The sequence below is a fragment of the Balaenoptera acutorostrata genome, chromosome 18, assembly GCF_949987535.1.
Source record: "Balaenoptera acutorostrata chromosome 18, mBalAcu1.1, whole genome shotgun sequence".
Taxonomy (NCBI): Eukaryota; Metazoa; Chordata; class Mammalia; order Artiodactyla; family Balaenopteridae; genus Balaenoptera; species Balaenoptera acutorostrata.
This window is the reverse complement of record NC_080081.1, coordinates 62,588,430-62,607,387: the sequence shown is the minus strand read 5'-3', so window position 1 is coordinate 62,607,387 and position 18,958 is coordinate 62,588,430. Positions and strand designations below refer to the sequence as shown.

The 18,958-nt window shown below is 38.8% G+C and overlaps 1 protein-coding gene across 6 annotated transcripts in view; it reads left to right on the top strand.

Moving 5' to 3' along the window:
- Positions 1-17,101, top strand: part of CAB39L (calcium binding protein 39 like) — a 98,993-nt gene extending 81,892 nt beyond the window's left edge. For 5 of the 6 annotated variants that reach the window (XM_057532853.1, XM_057532855.1, XM_057532856.1 and 2 more), the window contains 2 exons: positions 4,801-4,944; positions 13,524-15,826. In XM_057532853.1, the coding sequence (XP_057388836.1) occupies positions 4,801-4,944; positions 13,524-13,703 (324 nt within the window). In that variant the 3' untranslated portion in view covers positions 13,704-15,826. Of the gene's footprint in view, positions 1-4,800; positions 4,945-13,523; positions 15,827-16,966 lie in introns of those variants that run through there. The other variant, XR_009005898.1, reaches the window with a different exon arrangement.
- Positions 17,102-18,958: the final 1,857 nt, after the last annotated feature.

Sequence of the window (18,958 nt, the reverse complement as noted above, 5' to 3'; positions counted from 1 at the left end):
TCTGACTTTGTACAGCATGTGATATAGAAAGTCTCCTTTAAACTCTCCCTTTTCAAGCTGATTGTTTGTTTTCTACTTATTTACAGATGCCCCAGCCCACTCATAAGGCCTCTTTCTTGTTCTTTATTAATGCACCCACACATACTACATGAGCTGCTATTCCCACTTAAAATCCTTTACAGTTGACTGTCTCACAAATATTTGATTTACAATGTGGTAAAACCAAGCACTGGTTAGACAGTGAAAAGCACTAGTAAAAGGTAGATAAAGCATATCAAGAATGTAAAAATTGCTAAAATCGTTACTGAAGAGTTGGCCTTTTTTGAATGTTGGATTATAGGCAGATATATTACAAAGATGGTCTTGTATCAGTCTATTCAAGGAAAGAGCTCCTTAAGTATTGTTTGCTCTTTTCTTCATCAGAACATTGTTCTGGAGAGCTCCACTGTGTGCTGTTGGGTTTTCCTTTGGGTAATTAGATCTGTGGTAGCAGTATGTTCTATTTTGATTTTAGTATGTTTATATCTCTGGATTCTGTAATATTTTGCTCATAGATGTTTCATAATTTTAGAAAACGAGAGGTTAGATTAATGTAACAGTGTATTTACTAGGCTATTTTCTGATTCCAAAGTAGTTGCTACCTACTGCCTTTTGTTAATCAAATTCTAAATTTTTCTGAACTATCTTGGGGTGCTTAGGTTCCTGGTGTCAATAAAAAATAATTAACAGAGAAATTCCTTTCACTATGTGACATAGCTTAGGAATTTATTTCTTATCTTCTTCGGAGGCCTGGTATTTAATCACTAGAAAGATTATAATTTAAAAGAAGCTTGGTGGAATTCTGGATTTGGGGAGAGCTCTGGTCAATATCATTAAAACACAAAGTTTTTAAAAAACTCATTATTGTGCGTGGTTTCACTGTATACTATGAAGCCTATGACATGAAAGTTAAAGAAGTAAAAAATATGAATTTTTTTCCTTTTACTTAGTATAGTATTGCTGTATAATGCTTTGTATTACTATGAAATGCAGCATTTTTCACTGTCAGTATTAATTAATAGATTAATATTTAATGGCTAAAAGATTCAGTGTTTTTGGCCACATGATTTAACATAGTTGAGTGTTTCCAAAAAGTAGTGAAATTATATAAGCAGAGGATAGATTAGATAGAATTAATATATAGGCATCCCCATGTAATAAGAATTGAAGTGACTTAATCTGAATTTAACTCATAAATGTCACTTCAACAAATATTTACTGAATGTGTGTATGTATACAAATTTTAAATTTTTTAAATGAAATTGCTCTGTTGCTAGAAGACCTTTTGATATGTGTATGTGTGTATGCTATATATGTATTTTTGGCCATGCCACACAGCATGCGGGATCTTAGTTCCCCAACCAGGGATCGAACCCATGCCCTCTGCAGTGGAAGCATGGAGTCTTAACCACTGGACCACCAGGGTTATATTTTAATTATATTTTATTATAACATATAAAATATGTTATATTTTAAATAAATATATATCTACATAGAATCTATATTTACATAGATGCTATATATATATACATATATGTGTGTATATATATAAAGATATATATGTATATATATATATATATATATATATATATATATATATATATATCTTTAGAAGCTTCTTGTCAGCTATACAACCCAGAATGCTTTTTGGTTTTTTTTTTGAGAATCCGGGAGCCATCCCCCTGGAGTGTAAACATCTAGGAAGATAGCTCTCCTTCCTCTCTATCACAGAAAAATTTAACCTTGATGCTTCTCTCCAAGCTGTAACCATTTGCTTGTCGGAGAGATAAGAGAAGTTTTATTATTCTCTACATTGGTTGGGTAAAAGCAATGAGGTAAAACAAATGGCTACTTCAATGGCCAGGTGAATTCAGGGTGAACTATGAAAAGGTGCACAGCAAATGGCGCTGTCTGGTCCTCCAGTTATCTTCCATCTTGAGAGTATATATATGTACTGGATTGTAGCTGCTTGGTTGTATAAATAAGGTAGAATTTTATGTCTTCGTAATGCCTTTTTTGTAGATTACCTACAGTGTTGTGCTCTGAATATGCTTATTCGATAATAAAACTGCTCTCTTTCTTTTCTACACTATGTAGAGAGGATTCTGTGTTGCTTGGACTTTATCTCCCCAACAATATCCACACACCTCACACAGTTAGGTTATAAGGGATACAAACACTAGTAGGAATTGACACATGCCCTTATGGAGCTTATATTCTAAATAAGCTCATGAGTAACTCTGCACTGCAAGGCAAAGTGAGTACAACTAGGAAAAAACAAAGAGCACAGAAGCAAGAGAGGAAATTCAGCTGAGGAGAAGAGTTGAACTATAGAAACAGAAGGTAGAATGGTGGTTATGGGTGGGGGGCAGGGGGATGGGAGATGCTGGTCAAAGGGTACAAGCTTTCAGTTATAAGATGAATAATTCTGAAGATCTAACATACAGCATGGTGACTATAGTTAATAATACTGTATTGTATACTTGAAAGTTGCTGAGAGTAGATCTTAAGCATTCTCACCACAAAAAGGAAAAGGGTAACTATGTGAGGCGATAGATGTGTTAATTAAATTGCATATGGTAAATATTTCACAATGTATACACATATCAAATCTTCATGACGTACAATTTAAATGTATACAGTTTTGTCAATTATACCTCAGTAAAGCTGGGAAAAATTTGGAGCAAGGGTAGTGAAGCCATAGAAGCAGAAGAATGAGAAAGAATAAGTGAGGGGGCAGAGGAAAGGATGCAGTAGCAATGACTCCAGTCACAGTGGGTTTTGAATGCCAGACTAAGGACTTCAATTTTTATCCCCAATTCAAAGGAATCTAGATATTTGTTTGTTTATTCATTCATGTTATAAGTGGCATTAGTAACATGAATAAGGCTGATCATCAGGAAGATTCATTTGACATAATGTGCAGAATGGGTTGGATTGGGTGAAAACTGAAAAAGAGACCATTGTGTGTGCTGTTGCAGTAGTCCAGATGGAAGGTAGGAGGGTCTGAATGAGTAAAAATGGAACGAAGGATATTCAAGACATTTAAAAACAGAAGATTGGCAGATCTTAGATGTAGATTTGGTATGAGGAGTAAAGGAAGGAAAAGAGCTGAGAAAGAGTTCACCTCTCTTCCCCAGGGGACTAGCAGATCATGATGTCATTAACAAGGAGAGGAAAGGGAATAGGTTGTAGAGATGTTGAGTGTGATAGGCCGGCTAAGTGTTCAACCAGGGCTGGGGGGTGGTGCGGGGAGTTAAAAATGGTGGGTATAGAGTTTAGGAAGGAAATTAAAACAGAGATGTATAATAGACTTGGGAGACATCTTCCTGGATGTCATAGTTGAAGCCATGGGCATAGATGAGATTGTTGGGAGATAAAGAGATAAAATAGAGCTTGGAAAATCCCTGCATGTATAGTGCCTAAAGGGAAGGGGAATCAGTAACAGGCAGCATAGGAACTCGCTTCAAGCGGTAAGAAAAGAGAAGAAAGCAGTGGCCTTGAAACCAAGAACAAAGAAAGTTTCCAGGAGAGTATCCAGTTAGTTTTAGATGCTGAGGAGAGATTAAGAAAGATGAAGACTAAAAATTTACACAATTGCCATTGCATATGTATGAGACTAACTGGTGACCATCTAACATCCAACCCTGGTCATCATTAAGTATATCCTATATAAAATTATGTTAAGGGTACATTTCAGCCACCTGGTCGCTGAAGCTTTAGGAATTGCTACCACTACAGTGAGAATAAAAGTTCAGCCATATACTGCTAGGGGGTCTTCAACTATTCTCACTCTTGGTATTTTTATTTTGTTTTGAAGTGTATTAGTCGGTTTGGGCTGCTATAACAAAAATACCGTAGACTGGGTGGCTTAAACAACAAACATTTATTTCTCACAGTTCTGGATGCTGGCAAGTCTGAGGTCAAGGGGCCAGCAGCGAGGGAGCTTTCCGGGATCTCTTTTATAAGAGCACCAAACCCATTCATGATGGCTCCACCCTCATGTCCTATTCACCTTCCAAAGGCCCCACTTCCTAATACCATTGCATTGGGGATTAGGATTTCAACATATAGATTTAGAGGGACATAAACATTCAGTTCATAACATGGAGTAATGCTGCATTTTAGGAATTAATAATTTGTCACCAGAAAATGTTTTGCTTTACTTTTTTATAAAAACTTGCTGCACATATTAAATTTCATATGAATTCAGGGTCAAAGTTATTTTTCTGGCCCTATATCAGGTTTTGTAATAAAATTTAGGGAGAAGGTAAGAGTCACTTAATATAACCTGTTTTTCCAGTAAGCTACTAGAGTATATTTATTCAGATAAGGAAGGTATAATTGTAAAGTCAATTTTTTTATTCTTGTCCTACCTCAATGCCTAAGGAGTAATACATTACTGGGAAGCACATTAAAGTAAGGGATGAAAATAATAAATTCATTTCTGGCTAGCTCTTGATGAGAGCAGCAGAGAGAGCTTTTTTAAGCAGTAGCAATGACTGGCTTAAAAAAAAAAAAGATTCAGAAATGCATTAAGCATTGACTTTAGCAAAACTGTATGAAAAGTTTAAAAATAACTTAATACTAACTACAGCTTCCATACCTATGCTTTAAGATGCACTTAAGGACTCTGAATTTTTTTCATATCAACATTCATAACTCACATTTATATTTTGTTTTCCGGTGTGAAGAAGTGGGATATATTTTGAATAAGATGACTCTCGGACAGATTCTACTTTGATTCTGTGTTTTTTGTAGCTGCTAGGTGAACTGATCCTGGACCGGCACAACTTTGCCATCATGACAAAGTACATCAGCAAGCCAGAGAACCTCAAACTGATGATGAACCTCCTCCGGGATACAAGTCCCAACATCCAGTTTGAAGCCTTTCATGTCTTTAAGGTAAAGTGCAAGCTGCAGAAATAATGTGGGCATTTGTTTTCCAGTTGCAAATGGCAAACTCCCTACTTTGTATCCTCCTTTATACTTGAGAGAAAATTAAACAGGCAGTCTTTCTGTTTTGCATGACTTAGATGAAATTTTAGAGTTATTTTAATGAATGCCCATTTGTTTCTAAAAGATTTGCTAACTAATCCATATCTTGACATATTTTCATTTTTTTCACTGAGAAAATAGGGAGATACTGTTTCCCAAAAGTTACTAAAATAATCAGTGATTGAGTTGAAGCCGAAAACCTGTGTCAGAATTTGAATGCTTTGCTTCTGCCTGAAGTGTTTCTTTGAACTTTAAGTGAAACCTAAAGAAACACTGAGTACTACTCACTTTGTTACTTGCTTGGAAATATTTTAATGCGTTTTGAAAGAAAAGTAGTCCATATAACACCTGCTTTTTCTAATATCTTTTCTTTGATGTAAGAGTAATAAAATCATCTCCTAGAAACTTTAAACAATAGATTTGTTTAAAAGTAGGGTAGGTGGGAGAAATCTAATCTATAATCCCATACCCCTGACTTAACTATTGTAAAGATTTTAGTAAATTTTATTTTCCTGTGCACATATTTGAAGGTTTTTTCTGCAGCTGTATTTACATTGTACACACAATTGATACACTAATTTTATCACTCAATGCTATACCGTAAGGGAACATTAATTCATTGTTGTTATATGTAGTGTTTAAAAAGAGCCAGTAGTTTTATTGGCATCATAGTTTTTCATTGGGTATACTTACTCTAGTTTACTTAAATATTCCTGTTTCGTTTATATTTAGGTTATTTTCAATTTGTAGCTAAAATGAGCATTTTATGTATTCAGCTAATTTTTTCCATATTTAGGATTATTTTCTTAGGATAGGTATCTAGAGTAGAATTAAGGATTCAGAGAGTTCCAGGCTTTTTTTTTTTTTGGCCTTTATAGTGTATATTCAGTGATTGAATTTATAAGTCTATAAATGGGAGATATGACAGTTTATAAGGTATGTAATTGTTGCTTTGAGAGGTAAAAAAAAACTTTAGTCCATCTTTCAGCCACCACATCTTTATTGTCCAAAAGACCACTAGAGCAGTTCAAATCCCAAATTAATTTATAAATTCCATTTAATTACAATCAAAATCCCAGCAGAACTTTTCCTGGAACTTGACAAGCTAACTCTAAAATTTGTAAGGTAGAACGATGGCCTGGGATTATCTATGGCAATTTTCAAGGAAAACAAGGTAGGGAAATCCACCCTACCATATATTAAGACTTATTATGGATTTATAGTAAATGGAGACAGTATTGTATTGGCATAGACATAGATAAATGGAGCAACAAAACAGAGTAAAAAGCCCAGAAATAAGCCTGTGCAAATATGAAATTTGATATTTCTTAGTGGAGGGATTGTAAATCAGTGAAGAAGGGGTTACTGTTAATAAATGGTTCTAGGGTAATAGATTATTCATATAGAAAACCCTACTCTCCACTATATTCAGAAATAAATTCTGGTAAAGATCTACACTTGACAAGCAAAATTTTTTAACTTTTAAAAGAGAAAATAGGAGACTTTTTATGATGTTGGGGAAGGAAGAATTTTTAAAAAGAATTTAAAATCACAAAACGTGGGCTTCCCTGGTGGCGCAGTGGTTGAGAGTCTGCCTGCCAATGCAGGGGACACGGGTTTGAGCCCTGGTGCGGGAGGATCCCACATGCCACGGAGCGGCTGGGCCCGTGAGCCACAACTACTGAGCCTGCGCGTCTGGAGCCTGTGCTCCGCAACAAGAGAGGCCGCGATAGTGAGAGGCCCGCGCACCGCGATGAAGAGTGGCCCCCGCTTGCCACAACTAAAGAAAGCCCTCGCACAGAAACGAAGACCCAACACAGCCATAAATTAATTAATTAATTAATTTAAAAAAAAAATCACAAAACGTAATAGAAAATGTTTGACTACACTAAAATTTAACACTTCTTTTTGAAAAGACATCATAAGCAAAGTGAAAAACAGGACAGAATGTGACACATGTAACTGACAAATCATTTAGAAAAAGACAAACAATTCAATAGAAAAATAGGCAAAGCATACAAGTTGGTAATTTACAGATGAGGAAACCTGATTGGCCAACAAATAGGTGAAGATGCTCATCTTAGTAGTAATTGTGGAAATGGCCATTAAAATATCAACGAGATATCACTTTACATTTTTCATATTGACAAAAATGTTTAAGTCTGACAACATCAAATTTTGGTAAGGTTGGAAGGAAGTAGGTCATACACTGTAAATTGGTACAAGCACTGGGGAGAGCAATTTAGCAAAGTAAAGTACTGAAAGTGTCCATACTCTTCAGTCCTGAAATCTCATTTTCTGGCAGTTTCCTAGGGACAATCTTGCTCACATGCATAAGGAATCCTGTACCAAAATGTTTATTGCAACATTGTTTCGCATGTTGTAAAATGGAAAAAAAAAATGGGTATCTACAGGAGACTGTAGGAAAATAAGTTGTGATGTATTCATACAATAGCATATAGTAATGGGTTAAAATTAATAGAGTTATATGGGTCAGTGTAGATAAGTATCAGAAACACTGAGTGGGATAAGCAAATGTTAAAAGGATGTTATTTATTTAAAGTTTAAAAACATGCAAAACAACGCTATGTATGGATTCAGACATATGCAGTTATAGTCTAAAAACCTGCATGGGAATGTTAAATACAAAATTCAGGATAGCAGTCACCTCAGGGGAGGGGTAGGAAAGCGAATGATATCATGAAGAAATGTCTAATAGCCTTTAATTATATCTGTAATGTTTTATTTTATTAAAATTCTGAAGGCAAGTATGGCAAAAATGATAGAGCTGATGGTGGGAACTTGAAATCTGATATGTTATTGCTGTGCTCTTCTCTGTGTTAGAATTATTTCATAAAGAATAAACACAAATTGGATGAGACAAAAATAGGCTCTTGTAGGACAGGAAAATGCCTGCAGAGTATAAAATGATAGGTCCTCTTAAGACCCTTCCCGTCTGACTGAGGAAATTATAGAAGGCTGTGTGTCTTGTCGTTCCAGCTCCCACAGAATTTTAATATATCATCCTAGATGAGAACATGCTTCATATAGCTTGGTTCCAAAATGCAGTATTATGGAAGTATTCAGTGGGTTGCAAAATAGAAATAACCTACTTCCATCCTCTGAGATCAGAATTTGGATCATCTCATTATTGGACAGAATAGGTGCATTTAAAAATAGTTGACCACTTGTTTACTTGTATGTGTATAAACTGGACTTACTCTGGACCCTAACTATGTTCGTTGCACTGAAGGGCAAACTGAATTGTTTACTTGCCAAAAATATTTTGTTATCTAGAAAAAGTAACAGCTGAGTCCTAGAGTTTTTTCACAGTTCTTTATTAATAGTCTTTTTCCCCAGGTACCTTCCATAAAGTACAGAAAATGTGGAACACATGACTAAAAGTGTCTTTGCCAGATTATTAGTGGCCAGTTTTTATTAGCTTGCTTGAATAGTTCAAGGACTTGAATGAGATGCCATTTCATGTTTTCTCTGCTATTGACGAACAGGATGGTATGATGGGAAAGGACTAGATGGAAGTCATGGAAGTCAAGAGACCTGGGTCTTTGTTGTGGCTCGGTTGCCGCCAGTGACTTTGGGCAAATCCATCTGGATCTGTTTCCTCACTTGCAAAATGTTAAATTTAAAAGGTTAAATTAAAATCAAAAGTCTAATTCTAAGATACTAGGTTCAGGAGACCTTTGTCTCTGTGATCCTGCCTCTTCCAGAGATATGGCCAACGTGAATTTAGGGATCAGCTATGAGCTGATCTTTCTTTCCTTTCCCTATTAACCTCCTTAATAGCAAAGGACCATGTTGCCACTGTCTTTTGAACCTAGAGGGTGGGGATGGCCAGTGCCTTTCGGCTCACCTCTCAGAGCTGCTGGAACTCAAGCATGGCCATTGCCGAAAATGGGCCTGAGTGTACTGCTCTGTCACTCAGATCCTAGCAGTTGGCCACAATAGCCATTTCCATGAAAACAAGAAGCTCCACCCTAGCTTATTCCAAAATCCAAAGGCCAGCTTGACAATTCACCTGAAAAAGTATACAGAACAAAAATGGTTGTCCTCATGAATGGTTCATCTCAAGCCTTGATTTCAGTGTCCTGGGTGCCCCAAAGGAATTGTGCATTAGAGCATCAGTCACCTCTAATCAGCAACTACCTTTAGAGGCAGCAGAGTTCAGAAGCCATAAAAAATAAAAATAAGGAAAAATTTTAAACTTGAAAACAAACTGAACATTTTTTTAGGTCTGTTGTACAGTGTACGGATTCAGTAGAGTTGATCCAGTGATGCCTTGTCTGCAAATTCCACTACGTTTTACATTTATTTTGGATTCAAACAGAGAAGCTTAGTTTGTTCTATATATTTAATCTTCTAAAAAATTTTTTTGGGAATAAAGACTGTTATGAGTTATTGCTGTAGTTACCACAAATGCCAGACAGTTCCTAGCTAAAACTTCCCAGCAGCTCACTTGTAAACTAATGGTAGCCAGAGGAGCCACACGTTTGGCTCCAGTATGTGATTTCCTAACATACTAGGCGTTCTATAAACATCAGGCATTTTGTGTAACAATGTAAATGAGCCTGGGGTACTTTTTTTTAATAAGTAACAATTTTAATTTATGGTAGTAAAGTTCATATAACATAAAATTCACCATTTTGACCATTTTAAAGTGTACAGTTCAGTGGCATTTAGTATTTACAGTGTTATACAACTATTACTACTCTCTAGTTCCAGAACATTTTCATCACCCCAAAAGGAAACCCTATACCCATTCAGCAACTACTCCTCTTTTTCTCTTACCCACAGCCCCTGGCAATCACTAATCTGCTTTCAGTCTTTATGGATTCACCTGTTTTGGATATTTGATATAAATGAAATGATATAATGTGTGGCCTTTTGTGTCCGGTTTCTTCTATTAGCATAATGTTTTTAAAGTTCATCCATGTTGTAGCATGACCAGTAGTACTTCATTCATTTTTATGGCTGAATAATATTCCACTGTAAGGATATATCACAATTTGCTTATCCATTCATCAGCTGATGGACTTTTGGCTACTGTGAATAGTGCTGCTATGAATATTCATGTACAAGTTTTTGTTTGAACAAATGTTTTCAATTCTTTTGGCATATACCTAGGAACAGAATTGCTCAGTCTTACGGTAATTCAGTGTGTAACTTACTGAGGTACTACCAAACTGTTTTCCATAGAGGCTGCTCCACTTTACATTACCACCAGCAGTGTACAGGGTTCCAATTTCTCCATTCCTCACTTGTTATTGTTAGTTGTTTTTTTTTTTTAATTGTAGCTGGCCTGGTCTCATTGTGGTTTTGATTTGTGTTTCCCTAATGATCTAATGATGTTGAGGATTTTTTCACATGCTTATTGGCCATTTGTATATCTTCTTTGGAGAAACGGCAAGTCCTTTGCCCCTTTTTATTTTATTTTTTAATATTTATTTATTTATTTGTTTTGGTTGTGCCAGGTCTTAGTTGCAGCACACGGGATATTCGTTGAGGCATGCAGGATCTTTAGTTGCGGCCTGTGAACTTCTTAGTTGTGGCATGCAAACTCTTAGTTGCAGCATGCATGCGGGATCTAGTTCCCCGACCAGGGATCGGACCCGGGCCCCCTGCATTGGGAGCGTGGAGACTTACCCACTGGACCACCAAGGAAGTCCCCCTTTGCCCCTTTTTAAAAAAGGTTGTTTGTCTTTTTGTTGTTGTGTTGTATGAGTTCTTTATATATTCTGGACACTAGATGCTGATCATATATATGATTTGCAAATATTTTCTTACATTCTGTATATTGTCTTTTCACGCTCTTGATAGTGTCCTGTGATACACACAATTTTTAAATTTTGAAGAAGTTCAGTTTATCCATTTTTTTTGTTGTTGCTCATGCTTTTGATGTTGTAGCTAAGAAACCATTGCCAAATACAAGGTCATGAGGATGTACCCCTATATTTTCCTCTAAAAGTTTTATTAGCTCTTATATTTAGTTTTTTTTATCAATTTTGAGTTAATTTTTGTTTATGGTGCAACGTAAGGGTATAACTTTATTTTTTTGCATGTGGATATCTAGTTGTCCCATGTTGAGTGTTTATCATTATTATTATTATGAAAAGGTGTTGGATTTTGTCAAATACTTTTTCTGCATCAGTTGAAATGATCATATGGTTTTCTTTCAATGTACTAATGTGTCATCTTAGTTTCCTAGAGATTCTATAACAAAGTACCAAAGACTAAGTGTCCTAAAACTACAGAAAGTCACTGTCTCAGAGTTCTGGCAACTAGAAGTCCAAGATCAAGGTGTCAACAGGGTTGGTTCCTCTTGGAGCTTTCAGGGAAAATCTATGCCTCTCTCCTAGCTTCTGGTGGTTGCCAGCAATCCCTGGCATTCCTTGCCTTATAGATGCATAACTCCAATCTCTGTGTCCATCTTCACATGGCATTTTCCTCTGCGTATCTCTGTGTGTTTCTGTGTCCAAAATTCCCTCTTCCTCTAAAGATATTGGTAATTTGATTCAGGCCCAAGCTAACTCAGTATGAACTGATCTTAATTTGATTACATCCTATTTCCAAATAAGGTTATGTTCACAGGTACCAAGGGTTAGGACTTGAACATTCATCTTTTTAGAGGATGCAGTTCAGTCTAGTACATGTGGTGTATTACATCAATTGATTTTATTATGTTGAGCCATGCTTGTATTTCTGGAATAAATCCCATTTAGTCATGGCATGTAATCCTTTTAATATTACTCTGGACTTTGCTTGTATTTTGTTGAGGATTTTTGCATCTTTATTCATAAAGTACAGTGGTCTGTAGTTTTCTTGTGATAGCTTTGTCTGGCTTTGGTATCAGGGTAATGCTGACCTCATAGAATGAGTTAGGAAGTATTCCCTTGTCTTTTATTTTTTGGACGAATCTGAAATGGATTGGTGTTAATTTTTCTTTAAAAGTTTGTAGAATTCACCAGTGAAATCATCTAGTCCTGGGCTTTTGTTGAAAGGTTTTTGGTTACTGATTCAACCTCCTTATAGAAATAAAAAAGATTATAAGAAAATACTACAAATAATTGTACATCAATAAATTAGATAACCTAGATGAAATGGACAAATCCCTAGAAATGCACAAACTACCAAACTGATACCAAAAAAAAAAGAGAGAAAATCTGATTCATGGACTCTCATTTCACCTACACCATGAGCCCTTCCTGTTCCAAACTCAGAAATCTAATGTTATCTCCACCTCCTTTGAACCTCCACAGCTTTTCATTTCCCTCTCATAGGTCCTTAACATCCTGGTGTCATTTTTCCTTCCTCATGCTTGCTGGATTGGAGGAACCTTGAGGGTTCAACCTTGTAGCTCCCACTGTCCCCATAGCCGATCACTGGCCATAGTGTGTTCGGAGTAGAGTTGTGCACTACTGGAGGTTCAGGATGAGGAGGCGGTGTGCAGAGGGGCTGGTGGTGAAGCACTCAGCCCTTCTGAGGAGTGAGGAGCCCAGAACATGAAACCAGAGAGCTATATAGCAGTCAACAGTTTTATGGGTGTTCTGGTCATGTCATTATATATATAGCATGTAACTAGGAAGTGTGTCTTTGCAAAATACTGCACCAGTCAGCATTATAGTTTTTCTTTTTTTTAATATGCTTGGTTTTTTGGATTTTTTTTTTTTTTGGCTGCACCTCGCAGCATGTGGGATCTTAGTTCCCCAACCAGGGATGGAACCCGTGCCCCCTGCAGTGAACGCACAGAGTCTTAACCACTGGACCACCAGGGAAGTCCCAGCATTATAGTTTTGAGTTATTGTGTCCTGTTATTATAGTTGTTACTGTCTTTTATAGTACAGCTGAGTTATTAGCCCAGGATCATGGTTTCAACTAGGAGTGCACTTAAGAATCTTTGTGGAACTTTATAAAAATACGGAGAGCCAGACCTCCCCTCTAGATCTACTGAACTGGAGTCTCTGGGAGGTGGGACCTAGGCAGTTATAAATTTTAAAGCTCCACATACATAAGAAAATAATAACATTGGTGACCTCCAGGGAGAGGAGGTGAGAGGGGGACTTTTCACATTTGTCCTTTTTGAATTTTGAGCCAGATGAATATATTAAGTATATTCAATATATTATATATATTGAATATTTTATATTTTATATATATGGGTATATATTTATATATTATCTATTTCATTATATAGAATTATATATATTTATTTAATTTTATCATCACATATTTAGTTATAATGGTAATTTTAAATACATGATTAAATATATAATTTAAATATATTGAATATATTTGTATATTCTCTGTAGAAAATGGATATGAATGGGGAATTACTCGTTTTCCTCAATAAGGAAGTGTAATCTGGGGCTTTCTGTATTTTACTAACACATGTAACAAATGAGACACAGGTGGGATCCGTGTTTTCCCTGATGTGCATTCCTCGTCCTAGGTGTTTGCTTCTCATGTTTCAGGTGTTTGTGGCCAGTCCTCACAAAACACAGCCTATTGTGGAGATTCTACTAAAAAACCAACCCAAACTCATCGAGTTTCTGAGCAGCTTCCAAAAAGAAAGGACGGACGATGAGCAGTTCACCGATGAGAAGAACTACTTGATTAAACAGATTCGAGACTTGAAGAAAACGGCGCCTTGAAGTCTCACCCAGTTTCCTGCCACCGTCACTGTCTCATTTGTTCAGTTTGTACAAAACGTGTCATTTCAAAAAGTAGTCATTCTTGGGAAGGCTTTGGAGGTGGCTATTTTTTTCTCAATTCATTGTTCAGGGTAGATGGAATATAAATGTCTGAAAGAAAAAAATTAATTTAGAATAATATATTCATCTTAATCGAGTCTGTGATTATTTATGTGAAATCAGAGCCATTGTTTTAGCCATTGATAAAAGCAATTTTAACCCTTTCTTGATGAAGGGCAACAAGGTTGTGGGCTTGCAGACCTGAGCCCTCAGTCACCACGAGCCACCAAGTAGTAGGAGCCCAAAGAATGGGCGTCGCTGAGTCCTCGAAGAGGATTAAATTCTCAGAGAACTGGGCATGGGGGCAAGACGCACGAAACTGTTTTGCCCATCTGTACTTGGACAAACAAATTTCTCAAGGCACCAAGAAAATAAGATCCATGTTTTCAGTTATTACGTATTCTGTTCCCTGCCCATATCTTTTAACTGTAATCATTCATTCCTAACTTCCTAGGGAATTGATGCCCACCTTTCTGCTTACTGCCCCACGTTCCACCCCAGTGGATCTCCTCAGCATGACCAACTCATGGTACACACACACACACACTCCCCCACTCTGACCAGGTTAGCATGGGACCAACTAAGTCCAAACAGAATGGACTAACAAGGGTCACGGGTGTAGAGGACCCACGGGGTAGGACCTGCTCACTTGAGAACTTGGAACAGATGGGTGAGAACCACAGCTCTAGCGACAGTCACTGCTGTTTCCCACAGACTTCTGTCGGGCTAGTGAATGTTTGGAATATTTCATTCATGCTTCTCATTATGGGAAAAAAGTTTCGTGGTGAAAGTGTGTTTTAGAGTAGGAATCATTGCATTGAGATGCCTAGCGTGTGCAAAACCATGGGTCCAGAGGGTTGCACAGGCCTTTATAAATAAGGGAACGTTGCCGTTGGAAGCGCAAATGATTAAATGCATGAAAAAAATCCTCAAAGGACTAAAAATTTTTTTCACTTTATTTTCTAATAAGCTGTCGTTCTAATTTTACATCAAATTCCTCAGTGAAAAGGTAGAAAACTTATAAAAATGTTGGTCTCAAATACTCTCTTGCATACTAGGATGGTTAAGGAATTAATTTGTGTGTTTTTAAAAAGGCCATGGTTTGTTTTCAGACATCAAGTGTATAAAACGGAACTTTAAGCTATATTTACAAGACATTAAAGGTACAATTGTTAATCTGTATTTTTTTCATAATTCTGTTTCCAAATCATGAGTTATTGCCTTCCATAGGAATCTTCACTTTTTACAACATTGGGTACTGTGTTCTTCAACCAGATATTTCTCCACCCAGAGAGGGAAAGATCCCTCTCCAGGATCAGTGCCCTTGTAGATGTAGCATCTGAAGAACCACCTGGTGCGGTTTCATCCTTCTTGGCCGTGTCTTTCCGTGCCCAGCGTCAGATCCTGAGGCAGATGCTGCAGGGCTTGCGGGACCTTCTTGCAGCAGCTCTGGCCAGTGCCGGGCCGTCTGATGACCTTCATTCTTCAGTCACTGAGGTCAGATTATTTTTATAACATTCCCTGACAGTCCATAGTCTCTTCAAATTTGACTTTTCTGATTTTGTTTATTTGTTTAAGAGAGATGAGTGTAAATATTTTTTTTAAAAAAGAAGGCGGCGCAATAATGACCATTGGAAATATATTTCATTGCTTAAATACTGTTCCACACATCATGGGACACATGTTTTCAGTTGGAAAGCAAGGCCTTGTTATAATTCTTTTTTGATAAATAAAACATATTTTATTTCCTCCGAGCTTGAATTAGCTCGTTCCTAGCAATCCCTTATCCTAGTTTAGTACCTCACAAACAAAACTAGTCTAAAAGGCAATAAATGAAGTAGCTGGGATTTTGCTGTGATACAAATTTGTAGATTATTAACGTGAAAGAGGGAGCAAGAGGCTCACAGTTAAAATATGTTTGCATAAAAGTCACTGTAAATATTGTGAGAATTGAGTTTTGAAAAGGTCATAATTAATAAGCTGTTTCAAAAGCATACATGTAAATAAAGACTGACTAAATGAAAAGGTGCCACATATTCCTTGGTCGGTTTCATTCCTCTGCATGTCCCGCCTCTGTGTTCTTGTCACTGCTCCAAACAGGGAAAGCCCCAGGCGGAGGGCACCCCAGGCTGCCCAGAGGCCCCACGCCCACTTCCCCTGTCCTGGGCTGTCCCATCCTCCCAGTGAGGCTCACTGCCCTTGACCAAGGGCCGCCTGTCAGGCAGTATAGAAACACTTCACGTTATTGATGCTTCACCACAGCCAGAGTCATTCCCATTTTATATTTGAAGAAACTGAGGCTCTGAGCAGTTTATCCCAGACAGTGTGGACTAGACTTGGGGTACAAAGCATGGTGGCCGGAGGCCAAACTCCTGCTCTTATTCATGTTTTCATCCTCAAGGCTGTGAACGAGGGGAGGTCCTGGGGGTGGGGAATTATGTCGTGCCCTCCCCCACTGCTGCCTGGGAGGCACCCGGGGGTGAAGGTCCTAGAATGAAGCCAGGATGGATTGAAATCATAATGTTCTTGGATGACGCTCTGGCTAAAGCCAGGCATCTGCCCAAATGTTGGGATTATTACCCTGGGAGAAAAGGCCGAGAGGCACTCAGCCCTTGGGCAAGTGTTCTGACTGCCAGCCTCTGTGGGTTCTCATCCTGGAGGGCTCTGGGGAGCAGTATACGCTGAGGAGGGGTAGCAAGCTTTCCAAAGCCTCTGTCTCTAGCCACACTGGTTGGTCTGTGTGAGACGCAGCTGCTCTGAGCCATAGTGCCGTCTGGAAACTACACAGGACTTGAAAGTGATTGTAATAAAGGGAAGGAAAATGAAATTCAAAAATCACTAGGATTTTTTTTTTTAATATGAAAAGATAGTTGTTTCAAAATAGGTTTACAGATCTTTCTACTCTACTATACTAGAGGAAATTTAGATTTATATCTTTTACTTTTTTTTTCTGTTTTATCCAAAAGAATGTTGTACGTATGGCATGTACATCTTTTCATGCGTGTTTTTTCAGGAAGGTTTTGGCTATTTTAATGAGGGCCCATAGTTAGATAAAGGCTGGAAACAAAAAGAGACCTGGAAAAGCTAGACTTAGTCTTTCTAAGAAGATTGAAAAGACAGAAGATGGCTGTGAACAAGGATGTGATTTTGTTTTTGACATACAGAAAGTGCTGTTATGTGACTTCCGTAATTAAAGCAAAGTATGACAAAATGATCAGCCTGGCCAGCACTAAGCCTCTTCAGAGACCCTGTCGTATCACTCTTCACTTTATGGAGGAGAGCACTGGATCACAGAAAGGGTGAGTAACTTCTCCAGGTCAAACAGCTGGCAGCAGAGCCAGGATTGAGGGCCAGTCTGACCCCAGAGTCCATGTCTCCGGAAACTAGGCTGCATGTCTGGGCCGCCTCCCGCCAGGCCTGCTCTTCGACTCCACCCCAGGGGCAGACACTTCATTCATCATGGCCCCCAAGGAAAGGAGGAAATATTGGATTCCACCTAAAGGATAACTCAATAGAAAGATTTCAAAAGCTAGTTTCATTTCAGGGGGTAACTTTGCTCCATGTGGTTGTCTGGTGTTGGAAGATCAAATTAGACCTATGCATGGGACAAGGGATTCGATCTTGAATTTCTGTATCATTTTGAGCAATCTCTTGGCTCTACACAGGTGTTAATTCCAAACCACTCTTCTGCATCTGCTTCTGTTTTCCTGACTTACTTTTGCAGTTGGACATAATATCAGCTTAGATTTCCTGATAGATTGGTTGCTGCCCAGCCAGCCGTGCCTCCATTTCAGATTCCTCAGCGGCCCAGCACCACGGGGCTACCACGAGGCAGACGTTCTGATGCATGTACAAACGATCCTGTTGAGGTCACCGAGTCCCTCATCACTCCCTCCCAGGAGGAAGGTGTACAATTACCAATACCCTGAAAGTCACAGAACCATACAAAAATTCCCAGTCCCTTTACCATCAGTTAATTCAATATCGATTGTAGGGCTTCCCTGGTGGCGCAGTGGTTGAGAATCTGCCTGCTAATGCAGGGGACACGGGTTCGAGCCCTGGTCTGGGAAGATCCCACATGCCACGGAGCAGCTGGGCCCGTGAGCCACAATTGCTGAGCCTGCGCGTCTGGAGCCTGTGCCCCGAGACGGGAGGGGCCGCGATAGAGAAAGGCCCGCGCACCGCGATGAAGAGCGGTCCCCGCACCGCGATGAAGAGTGGCCCCCGCTTGCCGCAACTGGAGAAAGCCCTCGCACGAACCGAAGACCCAACACAGCCAAAAATAAATAAATAAATAAATAAATAAATAAGAAAATCCTTTTAAAAAAAAAAAAAATATCGATTGTAATTTAATCACTGCCCTGTGAGCCATCTATGTTACGTGAAAGCTGTGATCGCAGGGGCCTTTTGGAAGAACATGTTGTTGTAATATACATTAATAATTTATCCATTAGCGAAGGTTGAAAAAATGAGTTTCTCTCATTTTAGTTCTGAAATTTAAAGCCTAGATAAAGCAACCAAAATCTTTATTTATTCAACCAACATTCACTGAACTCACTCTCTGTGCCCATCAGGGGTTGATCCACAGAGTTACTGTAGGGGGTTACTGTGGGGGTCAGACCTATGTGCTGTGGGGGCTGGGTAAGTAGCCTTCGTAAGCCTGTCCCCTGCGTCTGGCACTGGGCCTGAGTCAGCAGGGAAGGGAAGATAGGTTGAAGTGGGCGCCCATGAGGACAGCTGGAATCCATGGATATGATCTGGAGCCCACACCGCCTTCCCGGCCTCCCAGCCTCCACCTCCGACGCCGTGGCTGACTGTAAGACCGCACAACTCACTGTACAGCTCCCCCAGCTGAGCCCAGATTTGGAGCAGCTGACGGAGGAGGGGCAGGGGGGCTGGGGCCCCAGCGGCAGGGTGAGCCAGCAGGCCTGCGGCAACGTCCTGCGCTGCGATGGCCCCGACCTTCCCGGGGCAAGTGTGGCTGCCACCTCATTTCCACTTGCAACGCTGCCAGCTTTCTCTTGACCTCAGCCCTAATTCATCACCATGCAGGAGAGGAGACTGGGGACGTGTTCCAGCTAAACGGACACATCCCAAACCCACCACTTACGTGTTGCACTGGAGGAGGTGTTTCCACATCCTCTTAACGTCTTTCC